This window comes from Perca flavescens, chromosome 17 (genome assembly GCF_004354835.1).
Source record: "Perca flavescens isolate YP-PL-M2 chromosome 17, PFLA_1.0, whole genome shotgun sequence".
In the NCBI taxonomy this organism is placed as follows: domain Eukaryota; kingdom Metazoa; phylum Chordata; class Actinopteri; order Perciformes; family Percidae; genus Perca; species Perca flavescens.
The window spans coordinates 17,535,730-17,548,924 of record NC_041347.1 but is presented as its reverse complement, the minus strand read 5'-3'; the positions used below and the strand labels follow the sequence as shown (position 1 = coordinate 17,548,924).

Sequence of the window (13,195 nt, the reverse complement as noted above, 5' to 3'; positions counted from 1 at the left end):
TAAAATGGCTGCTGCTGCCTACTCCACTGAACTCTGCCACTTCCCTCAAAAACACCGGTTAACCATTAACATGTCACTCAGCACACATTGGCAGGTTGTGAATGAACGTGTGTGTGACCAATATTGCCCCAGCCAATAAAAATCTATGTGAAATGTCAGCAAGAAAAGGGGGAAGTGTCCAGAAAAGCCATTGAGTGTGAGATAAACATGATACAGTCACACTGAATGACAACTTAATGGTTTGATACACTAACACAATAATTGTTTTATATACTGTACTGTATGTGTGTTCAGTCTAAAAAAAACTAAAGCTGGGGCTGGACAGTGATTAATTGTTGGTGTGCTATCAAACTGGTATTTACAAGGTATCACTTGGCAGTAATGGAACCTTTATAAATAAAATAATCCCCCAAAACTGTGTGTTTATGAGGGCTGTACTCCTGTGAAGAGCGCTACGCACTGTTTCAGCAACAGGAGTGAGTAAAACCAGGAGCTTGTGGAATTAATGTACCCTCATCTTTAACCCGGGCCTGACATGCTTGAAGGGTTGGATGTACTTATGTACTCATTATTATTTTTCACATGTGCTGTACGCACCCTGTGAATCTGACCTCCTGTGTGTGTGTGTGTAAGTAAGTAAGTAAGTAAGTACATTTTATTTATACAGCGCTTTTCACAGACAAGGTCACAAAGTCCTTTACAATGTGCATAGACAATAAAAACATTGTAAAAATAGTCAATAGAATAAATTACAAATACAACAGATACAATTATCAATAAATAACAGACATAGGCTACCCAAAAGCTAGCCTGAACAAGTGAGTCTTCACTTGTCCCTTAAAACAGTCCACATTCTCAGCAAACCTTATGTTGGTTGGTAGAGCATTCCAGAGTTGGGGTGCCATCGCCTCAAAGGCTCTATCCCCACATGTCTTCAGACGAGTGCGTGGCGTGTATAGCAGATTTTGATTGACAGACCTGAGAGACTGGGAGGGGTGTGTAAGTGAATTATGTTGGCAAGATAATCAGGGCCCTGACCATGGAGAGCCCTATAGGTTATGGTGAGAATTTTGAATTGGATCCTGTAGGTTACAGGAAGCCAGTGAAGGGAGTAGAGTAGAGGGGTGATATGGGTGCGCCTGTTTGATCTAGTAAGAAGCCTAGCAGCAGCGTTTTGAATGGATTGCAGGCGGTGAAGGACAGATTTATTGAGTGAGGAGAAAAGTGAATTGCAATAGTCAATACGGGAGGAAATTAAGGCATGGATGAGAATCTCTAGATCTGACTGAGAGACCACAGCCCTTAATTTGCTAATATTGTGTAAGTGAAAAAAACAGGATTTGGTCAATGATTTGATGTGAGTTTCAAAAGATAGGGATTTGTCAAATGTCACCCCAAGGTTCCTTAGACTGGGTCGGACCGCAGATGACAAAGGCCCAATGTTCTGCTTGATTAGAGGAATAGCACTGTCTGGCGCTATGATTAAAACCTCTGTCTTATTTGGGTTCAGCTGCAAAAAGCTTTCAGACATCCAGTTGTTTATGGTGTCTATGCAATCTAGGAGCCTAGTAAGTTTGAATTTCTCATTTTGCCTAAAAGTAAAATGGAGCTGTATGTCATCTGCATAAAAATGATAAGAAATGTTCAAATTGCGAATAATCTGACCCAGAGGCAACATGTTTAAAATTAATTGTGTGTGTGTGTGTGTGTGTGTGTGTGTGTGTGTGTGTGTGTGTGTGTGTGTGTGTGAGAGTGAGTGAGTGAGTGAGTGTGTGAGTGTGTGAGTGCGTGAGTGTGTATGAGAGGGAGATTGTAATGCTGGCAAGCACACACAAACATACAGGCATACACACACCAAAGTGCACACACACCTTACCTCACCTTGATGGCGTGACACAATGTCCCACCATGAGCTCGGCATTCCAGCCAGGAAGCCACTGGGCTTTCAGCGCTTCTGTATAAAGTGACACACAGCCCGCCAGATTTTACTCCAGATTATTAGTTCAAGTTAAAAAAGCTTCACCTGTTCAAAATTACTTTTTTGACTATTTTATCAATTTTTTTTATCTTGGTATCAAACAGAGATGGAAGAGTATGTGCAGTGGGCAGCCAATGTAATGGAACATAAAACAGCAATTGAAAAGAAAGATCAGGTAAGAGAAATACTAATGTTTACAAAGTGGCATTTGTAAAGAGTTTACATGATTATCACAGTATTTTACATTATGTATGGCTCCTAGAATGATTATCATTAGGCACTCACCAATAGGGAGATTTATTTTCCCAGCACAGCAGATTTTATATAATACTTACTGTTACTGATACCATTCAATTACATGACTTGAGTGGAGGAGAGAATATCACAGAGCTGTGCAAAAAGAAGCTCAATAAAACATACTCGCCCAGGGTGTCTGTGGAAATCCCAGTGGTGAGCTACAACTACAGCTACAATGTGTTTCTATACTGTCCCTTTGTCTTTCTTTGTGTGTGTGTGTGTGTGTGTGTGTGTGTGTGTGTGTGTGTTACAGATAGGGCCTATGGAAACCGCAGAAGTCATGAATGCAGCCAGTCAAGGCAAACTGACTAATAGACGTGTATCTGGCTGATGGTGGGAACCCTAATGTCCACGATGAGGTATGCTCTCCCTGCTGTGGAAGTAAACCAGATACATTTACAACATACTACAAGTCATTTCTACTTATAAAATATTTAAACATTCCAGTTGAAGAGGACAGCGTTACACTGTGCCTCTCTAGAAGGACACACTGCAGTTGTCCAAATGCTTTTAGAAGAAGGAGCCAATATCAACTTTGAAGACCAAGTAAATCGTACAGACGCATGGCTTGTTTGTAAAGATGATGATGAGATTGGTTGAGATTATCTTCACTGACTAAAGCTCCAGCCTCTAGTGGCCTGAAGTGAGCACTATTAATAGAATGTGGCCATCCTACTGTTTCAGCTAGGCTCCAGTGCCATTCACTGGGCCTGCAGAGGGGGAAGCCTGAATGTTGTCAAAGCCCTTAAGAGCCACGGGGCTGACCTGAATGTTAGAGATAAGGTGAATGGGCATTTTATTTGTGTCGTAATTCATACCGGGACTTATACTTGTGTATTTGCGTACATACTGTAGGTGTTATATTGATATACAGTTAGTCCTGTATGTATTTCTCACAGTCACAGTGTATGTCAATGCCCACATTGCAGTTGTACAGCACTCCTCTGCATGTGGCCACAAGAACAGGTCACACGGCCATTGTGGAGTACCTGCTGTCCTGTGGTAAAGAAATAGTTTGACATATTGGGGAATACGCTTACATAAATTACCTTTTTTTCCCAGAGAGTTTTTCAATATCATGCTCATATCTGTACGTTAAATATGATGCTGCAGCAAGTTAGGTTAGCTTAGCACAAAGACTGGAAACAAGTGTAAATAGATAAAGCTCTGTAATTAACATGTTATATGTCATTTTCTAATCCAAATAAGAACCAAAGTATAAAAACGTCAATTTGCTGTTTTACGATGGCCCTGCACATTCTTGAGACTCTGCTATTTGGTGGCAACTGGTCCATTTTAAAACTTGAGTTCATTGACAGATTAAATAAATAAGATATAAAATGTTGATTAGTGAGCTTTTGAGGTGCTGGTAGGTAGCTTGTGTTACCTTTGAACCCTGTGTTTTCAGTCTTTATGCTAAGCTGACCCAAGAAATGTTAATAATTTAAGAAAAAAAGATAAGCTGCTGCCTGTAGCCTCACATGTAACATAGACTTAGACATGAGAGTGGTATCGATCATCTCATCCAACCCTTGACGAGAAAGCAAATAAACGTTATTTCCCAAAATGTCAAACTATTTTTTTTTTTAAAGATTACTTATTGATTGCATATAACATGCTGTGGCTCATATCTCAACACTGTACATACAACATGACCCCTCGCTAACAAACTGACAGTATGAACTATGTTACAGGAGGGAGTGACCGCAGTGCAGCAAGTTAAACAATGGCAGTTTGACATCATGGATACCCTGCGGAGGGAGGTGGGACCTGAAAAAAGAGGAGTAAATAGTTCATAATCTGTACATCTACTCATACAGTATATTCTTAATTACATCCCTTTCTATAACTATCTGTGTCAGGTTCAAAATACATTCTGTTAGTTCACTGTAGGTCTGTGTACATCATACTTGAGTATATGCATTATATGTGCTCACTAACAAAATCCTTTCCAGGGCATGGCGGTTAAACCTCTGAGATTACTCTGAACTCTTGACACTATATGTCAGCTTGGATGTGACAGATTCTAAATGATCTGCTTATCTTAAAAAGGAGACAAAAACATACCAATGAAAGGACAAAGCTGAATTTCGCAAATCTTTTTCTCTTTTTTCAAGCTTTGACTTTTGATGTTGACTTCTAAAGAGCTTTATGATCTGAGGAGCACTCATGGATGTTTCATATCTGATTTGCGATACCTCTGGAAGTTTAATATTATTAATAGATAGTGCTGTGCAGAAGCTGCGTTTGAATATACATCAAGAGGTCCTTGTTTTAACGAGGCGGCAGACAAGGCCAGAGCACACAGTAGCACTCTGTTTGAGACGTCAGCTGATGGTAGCAGAAATGGCCGTTATGCCCCTGCTAAAATTCAAGGGGAGCTCAGGGGACATTTTTTCCTTCTATCATCAGTGGCTCATATGTTCCTGGGGGAGGTTGGTCATTCACACTGGGGGATACCAACAACTTGCTCCACTGCTTGCAATGTAGTTGTTTATGTACAGTTAGTCATTACACATACAGCCATTCAACTTGTGAGCACATTTTGTTCAACAAATATTCTGCTACTATGGCATTATTCATAATGTAAATGTAAATGCTGTTTTGAAAAGCATGCAGTTACTGTTTTCTGTTAAAATTTCAATGTGTTTATTGTAGACAACATATCAGATACATTATCAGCCACACACAGTATTTCCTGTTAGAAGCAAGGCTGTGTAAATGTCAGGGACGTTAGTGGAGACATCTACCATGTACAATACAAGGTTATACAAACTATGTGACAGACAGTGTTAAGTTGTCAACCTGACCCCAACGGAAATATTATGGCATATTGTCAATGTTATATGGGTCATCGATCAGAAAGAAAATCTTTTGGACTCATATATGTTTCTCAGCTTTAGTTCTGTTGTTTTCAATTCCATGTGAGCTACAACCAGTATGCTGCTGTGCTGTTGCTGAGGGCTGGAGTGGTGTAGAATGAGAAGGGGGATGGGAAAACTGGAGGCTTCTGCTTAGTGCTGAGTAGCAAGCCAAAAACCAGAGGAACCTGTTTATCTATGAAATGGTTAAACTTCTTCCCTACTGATGCAAATGTGGCACATCTAAAACCTTTGTGTTACAACATCAGAAATACTCGTCAAAAAATGAACTTCTTTGTCATGATACTGGGTCCAAATGCAATGAAAAGCATGTTTTTTCTCAACACAAGGCTTTATTAAACAGATTACCACCTAGGCGATACATACTCAGACCTATTCTAGGATAATGAGGGGATAGTGTGCAGTAGTTTTATCTAAGAGCACTTAAAGCAACATTATATTGTTACTAAAAAAAGGTAACAATGGCAATGATATTTTCCAGGATGGGTGAAAGTCTGGACAGGCACATTTTCTTTTAAAGCACCATTTGTTTCCAGTTGGAAATATACAGTATGTGGAATTTGTGTGAATTCAATTCCACTCAGGCAGGCATGTGCAGGCGAAGAATGTTTGAGCAGGCGCCGTCTCCGAAATGGCAGATAGAAAAAATACAATTACATGATCTGAAATACAGGTTATTACACTTTGCACATACAGCCAACATTAAAGTGTCATTCTGTGCTTGGAGATAGTGGTACTGATGCATGCACTGGTCTGCTTTTCTAATGTTGCCTTCAATCTTTCTGATTGTACACTGCTGTACCAAAAGGGGATATTCAAAGGAAGCAACAGTATAGGTTCATGTTATTGAGTATTGATTTTTTTTCTTCCTCATAGAATATAACAATGAGTCAGTAATTGCAATAATCCAACAGATTTACAACTGAATCACATATCAGATTCTTGCTTAATCTCCGGTGCTTTTGTTTTTCTTGCGCACTAAAGCCCCAGGTGAATGTGTCCTTATTGATCCGTCTTTATTGTCCAGCTGTAAGAAATGACACATGTAACTTCTGTTGAATGTTCCAGGCTTTCTTACCTGTAATATCATTAGATTGTCTTTGGTTGAATTTCTACATTAGCCACCCTAGACAAGCCATATCTACACATGCTCTGTAAGGCCTAGTAACTGTTCAAGTGCACTGAATTAATTTGTAATCACATAATAGCTTTGATTGGCTATAGTGGTTAATAAATTCCTCAAAATACTTAACTACATTGTCTTACATAACTCAGTAACACAATTTTCATTTCTTTTTTTGAAAGGTCAGAACAAACACAAGCACTGACAATAAATATGTATACACCTCACAGGAAAACACGTATAATTACATATTCTTAAATATAGATCTTTTGTAATAAATCACTTCATTCAGCTGCCTCAATTAAATCTCCTAATTCAATGCATCTAATTAGGATTATTTAACAACTTTAAGGATGTCCACACTGGTGACTCATTAAAGTCTTTCAGGTTGTTCAGGGGAAAACGAGAGAATTATCCAGCAGAGTTAAATCTCCTCTCCTCATGATTTCCACTGGGAGGGGGGTTTATTAGAGGGAGCAGAGCTGCTGGACTTGAGAGTGATGAGAGCTCAGACTCAGCACCAGCTTAGCTATGTGTCCCTTAGAGTGAAGGCAATCTTCAAACAGCCATCAAATTTATTAGGATGATAGACAGACACCTTATGGCATATGATGCAGAGGAGAAGAGAAGGAGAGGGAACTGTGTGTCATCTCATTTTCAGAGGGACATCTTGAAACTACACTCTTTTACCAAAATGTCTTTAAGGCAAACGTGACGTGAATACTGATCTTCTCAAAGGAGAAATACCAGTGACAAAATGCATGCAAAGATAAAGTTTGCAGCAGCACTGTTAACTAAGAGAAAATTTGAAAGGTCCCTGTAGAGTGTTTTTGTAAACAAACAAAATTGCATTGTGTATCTTTAAGGGCTGACTAACATGTTGAATGCATTTCCTTCCTCATAAAACATGTACTTTTTTTTTTTTTTTAATTGTGCATTGTTTAGATCCACGTTTCCGAGCTTGCAGTACCAGAGGTCAAAAACTCCATAGGGTACCTTTAAGTACCACTCTGTTGTAATGGATTGCAGCATTTATTTTAAGGTGTATTGATCTAATTAGTGGCTAAAGTCTTCAACATAGAGACTAACTTCACACCTACTCCTAATGCAGGAGAAAAAAAGCACTTTAAAGTACCAGATGTGCAATAACATGGTAAGAAGATATTCCGTTGTTTGATATATGAAAGCTAACTTTTCTAAAAAACAAAAACAAAAAAAACACAAAGACACTGTTTATGGGTACAAGAATTAGAAGAAGGGGAAACCAGCAGCATTTGATGTTTACAGGACTTGTGAAGTTAAAAGGTGTGCTTCATGGTGTTGTGCATTTCAAGTCAGTGATACAGAAGGCCATTGTTTGGCCAAATTGCATGTGCATTCCAAGCCACTGTGAAGGCTAAGCAAGGATGATGCAGAAAAAGAAATAAAGAGAGTAATGGTGGAAAAAGAGAAAAAAGACAGAGAGAAGAGCTGGAGAAGAGTATACGAGAACACATCCCTGAGGCCCTCCCGAAGGTGCTAGACTGTGTCTCCTCCAGGGTCCATGACAGTCAAAGTGCCAGACTGCGAGCGTTGGAGGCTGAAGCCTGCGCACGCTGCACCACTCCTGGACACTTCTCTCTCTTCTGCAGCTTGTGGCTTTGAAACAAACCCTCGTTTCGTGGGACACCATGAGCTCCATCTGGGAACGTCAATAGCCCTGAAGGCACAGACATAGGACATTATAAACAACCACACAGAGAGATAATACTGACATCCTGATGGACAAACTGTTCCAGTGGTGTAACAACAGACTTACCGTATCCCTCAACACGTCCATCTTTGAATTCTCCTTCAAACTTCATGCCATCGTATCGAATGAAGACTCCCACGCCTTGAAACTTTCCATGTGCAAATTCTCCTTCGTACCTGGTAAGGTGAAAAGAGAGAAAGGTGTCATTTGAAACTTTGGATTGAGGATAAAACTTTCTTTCTTTTTGGCTCACACACCTGGATCCATCTGTAAAGAGCAGTACACCGGAGCCATGGAAGAGTCCATTCTCAAACTGGCCAGAGTAGCAGGTTCCATCCTGAAACTTGAGCTGGCCAACACCATGCCTCTGACCTGGAAAGTTGCAGATCAGAATAATGGCTCAAACTTTAAACAATTGATGGAAGCACAAGAAATCCTGTCAAGGCAAATGACCTTGATGCCATTTGTCGATTCACATTTTAGCTACATGGGTGTCATCGTGCCTCATCTAACCACTTAGCCTCTTATGGATTACTCTTTCGTAATAGTGCATAAACATGCTGTAAGAGATGACCAACTGACATGCATGACATTTGAACTTGCAATGCGGCTCAGGGTTTTATATTCACTTGGTATTGGAGAGCCACTACATATGTCAAGAGTCAGTACGTGCTGGGATTTAGGTATCCTCCCCCGTCTCTGTCAGCTAAAGGTTTACTACTGAATTAGGAGTCCCATCTGCCTCCTGTGTGGTGGGAATTACAGCGCTCTAATCCAACAGATTTTTTAGCAGGGATTTCCACTTTAGGATCCAGTCTGTGAAAACAGTCAAGGAATGTACTTGCATTCCCCTCCTGGTAGCCTATGATCCACTACTGAAGCTTATAATCATGTCAGAGGGCACACACCTACGCGTTGTTGTCTCTGAAGGGTGAAGGAATACATCAGTTAAATGGTGTGAACAGTGTTTGCGTTGACCTAAAAGCAGTTGGCAATCATCACAAATCCTATGCCAAGACAGAATAAAAAACCCTAGATGTTCCTCCTAGTATTGCAATTGATTTGGGTTTTTTTCGGCAGCAGCTGACATAAGATTCCCCAAACAGGTCCAAAGTCTAATCCAGAAGATTTGACAAAACCAGAGCTGTTAAATCTGGCTCTGTTCGTCATGGGTTGCCAATTCTAGCTAATTGGGATTTGATTAAACAGCTTGTGCTTGCATGTCACTAACATCACTGTTTGTGTGTGTGTGTGAGAGAGAGAGTTAAAGCAGTGCAAACGTCTTCGTAATCTTTGCCACCGGTGAAAATTTGACAGAAAGATTTAACATTTGAGTATACTATGCACACATCCATGCAGATTAATGAACATAAAACCTAATATATTGACTGGTATATGTATTTGATTCTGCTAGTTTCTTTTAGTATACTATGCACACAGCCATGCAGATTCATGAACAGAAAACCTAATATATTGACTGGTACTTGTATTTGTTTCTGCTAGCTTCCATAATATAACACATTATGATTTAATGAGCATCAAGCCCATGCTGGGGCACAGTGTGCTACTGTTACCTTACCTAATGCCAAAAGATGTCCCACAAGGCTATTCAACAATACTATTTTATGACATTTGTATTTGTCATTCTCCTCAGTAATAATAGCTTTATTAAATATGGTCACAATTTACTTGCATGTCTGCATGAGAGAAAGCCATTATGAGGACTAGATGCACAGTACAGATGGTGCAAGTGAAAGCTTGTCTCATCTCTGTAGTTACGTTGGTGAAGCTTGCACACAAACTTTATTTAAAACAGAGAAGCAGGACTGTCTTGCCTTCTTTCCACTCGCCGTGGTACTCTTCCCCACTGGCATATGTGAAAGATCCTCTGGTCAGAGTCATGTCACCCCTGTTTTCAACACACAAACACACTTATTGGCGACAGAGCTAAAGAACACATCTATATTGGTGACCAGCTATTTACATTTAAAGGAAAAACATTCTGCTTTGAAAGATTTTCAGAGTGAGGGGGGCATCACATCTGTGAGTCTCTTCCATCTGTGAGAGGCGTTTCTTTAGCTGACCATGACCACTGACTTTACTGTGGAGGGAAGCAGGCGAAAAGAATATTTTCCCAAATGGGAGAAATAGCCCCTCCGTCCATGAAGCAGAGGGAATAGCTATCTCTTTAGCACATATTGTTACAGTTGTTGATCTTTTGCTTATGTAATTTTCAAGTCTAGCTGGGTGTCCATGGTAACCAAAGCAGCAATTGCAAGCTTCCCAAACATAGGCCTAGTATAATTTGGCATTACCTTTAAACAGTTAAATGAGGGAAGATATAGAAAACCGTGTATTAGGCTCAGTACCATACAGCCTTGTGTGGCTGGTGTTGCTTATGTCTTTAGTTACAGGCAAACACCATGAATAAATTAGTTTGAGCATTATTTATCTGTCTTCAGAATTTTAAATAGGGTGGAAATTATTGTCAGAATTGTTGTGAGGAAAAGCCTTGATGTAAGTGCATGTTCCCGTAGTGTGGGTCGGATCAAAGGATAGGATATACGAGTTACCTGCTGTCAACCTAAAAAGTCTGTGTAATGTCCAGTGTTATGTTGGTGGTGGTGATGCTGGTTTGAGCCCAGTTTAAAAGCACACATGGGAGCGAAACGCCTTCTGTATAGGAATAGACTGAAAACGTGACTAATAGCTAATAAATAAATAAAAGCTTATCGCATGGTGACCATTTCAAACTATTGTTTAAAACAAATGACACTGTGTTACATAATGGCAGCCAGGTGTAATTTTACCCATGAGGTCGTCATTTAATAAATAATTCATCAGCTCACACCAGGACTGAAACACTCCAACGGTATTGTAAATATTCAATTTGGGCTGCCAAAATTGTTTCAATCAGTGCAGCCTTACATGTTGCTAAATAGGCTATCGCGTGTGATGACAAGCCTATGCAAATCAACTGTAACCTATGGGAACACAACTATTAACGAAAAGCGAAAACACCTATTAACGCTATCATTTACCTGTACGCTACGTTTGTCGTCTCTGAAGCATGGAAACCACCATACAAGAGCGGAGGGGCGTAAATAATATGAAAACACCGGCTGAGAAACGTATGCCGCATTCAGGTGCTCCTCGTAAACTCAGACTACATCCGAGATCAAGTTTCTTAAATGACATTCACATACAGTAGGCTAGGCTTCAAGTGCGTAAGCTTATTCGCAAAATAAAAAAATCTGCAGTAAAAGCATCTTAGTAGCCGTTGTTTTATTTTAGAAATTGAAAGGAGCGGTTATAGCTTGTTAAAGCAGCTAACCTTACATGGGAATTGCCAAATGTCTTCCTATGGCCTATAATAAAATGAAAACATCACATAGCATACTTTGACTTGCTTGCACTTAGATAACGACTCAACGAGGCAACTTTTATAGGAACCGATTTTCTCTTTACAAGCCGTGTTTACTTTTGTTGTCGTGTTCGTGCAGACGATTATCGCGGCTCAGCTCAGGATTACAATAATTCCGACAGCACTTCAAGGCAGCATTACAACAGCACCATTGCAGCCTTTACCGCCGAGCTTCATTGCATAAATGCTGTCGGCTTTCATTGAAAACTTTCTCTGATTGGTCTAGTATGCTACAGCTTAGAGACTGTGGCAGACATATTTATAAAAGGCTGTTGGGCATTTTGCTGAAGCTTGTTGAAGCACTCAGCACTGTAGTTGAATTGGCTGTAGCCTAGTCTGTTTAGCCTATGTGTAATAGCCTATGTAGGCCTACGCCATAGACTGCATTTAAAGTAGCCTAGGTTACAGAGGGAACTATAAATAAAGATTGTAGTAGGCCAACTACTATTATTACTAATAACAACAATAATAATAATAAAAATGATAACAAATTACAAATATTATTTACTATTATTATGAGCCTAATCCAGAAAACACCATTATTCATCATGGTGAAAGGATTCAGCTAATGTTTCTTACAGGGTAACTAACTACATAGGCATTATCCCTTTCAATTGCATTTTAGCTTAAGTCAAAACATGTCTTAAATAGGATACTTGCCAGGAGAGAATTTATTGTTTCAATACCGATCTCTGAAAAGCTACTATATAGATTGTTCCTGTTCCTGAAAATCCAATTAAAGCACCATCTAGATCTCAAATTAGGAATTACGCATAGGCCTACTTCAAATAAACTAGCGCCATCATTTTATGATGCAGGTAAAGCCAGGCCAGATTAACCTGCTAGGGGGCCCTGGGGCAAAAATTAGATCTGGGCATCAACAACCCTCCTTGTTTCCAAATTTATTTTGGTTATAAACAGATTAAACACAACTTTAATATAAGACTTAAGAGTAAAGAGCAGTAGCCTATTGTGTTTATGTTCACCATCTTAGTTAAGCGTGTTATCCTGCGTTTTAGTTGAACTAGGAAGTCGGAATTTCCAAGTTCCCAGATGGAGATGTTAGCTTGAACGCCCCCTGAATTTGGATTTCCCATCTGGAAAGTCGGGAGAACTTCACCAACCCCAACATCACAATCCAACATGGCTGCTCCAACCATCAACAGTAATGAAAGCTGTTTGAATATACTGTTTTTAGCACTTCTGTCTTTGCGTCTCATTAAATCCATACACAGTAGTAGCCTACTATCCATCTTCTATCTGTGGACATGTTGCTACCATAAATGTCTGTAGGCTACTAAATGTTGTGCCACTGCCAACCCACCCTCGAAGTTGAAGTTGAGATATTTCACAGGATAAGTGACAACTTGAATCTGCTGGTGCATTAGGAAAAGACAGCAAATCACCACAATTGTTATCATCCTCTGGGAACAATGCAAAGCAGTTGTTGATATATTTCAGTCTGGACCAAAGTTGTGGGCCTACCAACTCTTGAGCTATGCAGAAAGCAGTGGTTTAATGCTGCCTTGATGCTTTACTATTTCAGTTTATTTTATTCAATTAATCAAATTACTACACTCTATTTTCCACATAGTAAACCCAGGGCCTTGCAGCCCCCAAGAGTCTAGAGGCCCAGCAGTAGCCTGCTTTAACCTAACCCCCACATTAATCTTAATCTTTAAGGGGATGTAACACTGTTGTTTTCTTTGTGGACTAAATGCATTATATTATTTATTTATTTGGATATATTTACGTTGTT

General features: G+C 39.7%; 1 protein-coding gene across 1 annotated transcript; it reads right to left on the bottom strand.

The window, feature by feature from the left end:
- Positions 1-5,552: 5,552 nt before the first annotated feature.
- On the bottom strand, positions 5,553-11,129 carry morn4 (MORN repeat containing 4). The gene is made up of 5 exons (XM_028603911.1): positions 11,054-11,129; positions 9,848-9,921; positions 8,270-8,384; positions 8,079-8,188; positions 5,553-7,979 (listed from the first exon to the last, which is right to left on the bottom strand). The coding sequence occupies exons 2-5, from the start codon at positions 9,912-9,914 to the stop codon at positions 7,831-7,833; spliced, it is 441 nt and encodes a 146-aa protein (XP_028459712.1). The 5' UTR covers positions 9,915-9,921; positions 11,054-11,129; the 3' UTR covers positions 5,553-7,830.
- Positions 11,130-13,195: the final 2,066 nt, after the last annotated feature.

What these genes read in the sequence shown, in the direction of transcription:
- morn4 (XM_028603911.1), bottom strand. Translation starts at nt 9,914, where the DNA reads ATGACTCTGACCAGAGGATCTTTCACATATGCCAGTGGGGAAGAGTAC. An exon ending in CCACGGCGAGTGGAAAGAAG is followed by an intron (nt 8,385 to 9,847) that starts GCAAGACAGTCC and finishes GCAACTTTCCAG; the next exon opens with GTCAGAGGCATGGTGTTGGC. An exon ending in CTCTTTACAGATGGATCCAG is followed by an intron (nt 8,189 to 8,269) that starts GTGTGTGAGCCA and finishes TCACCTTACCAG; the next exon opens with GTACGAAGGAGAATTTGCAC.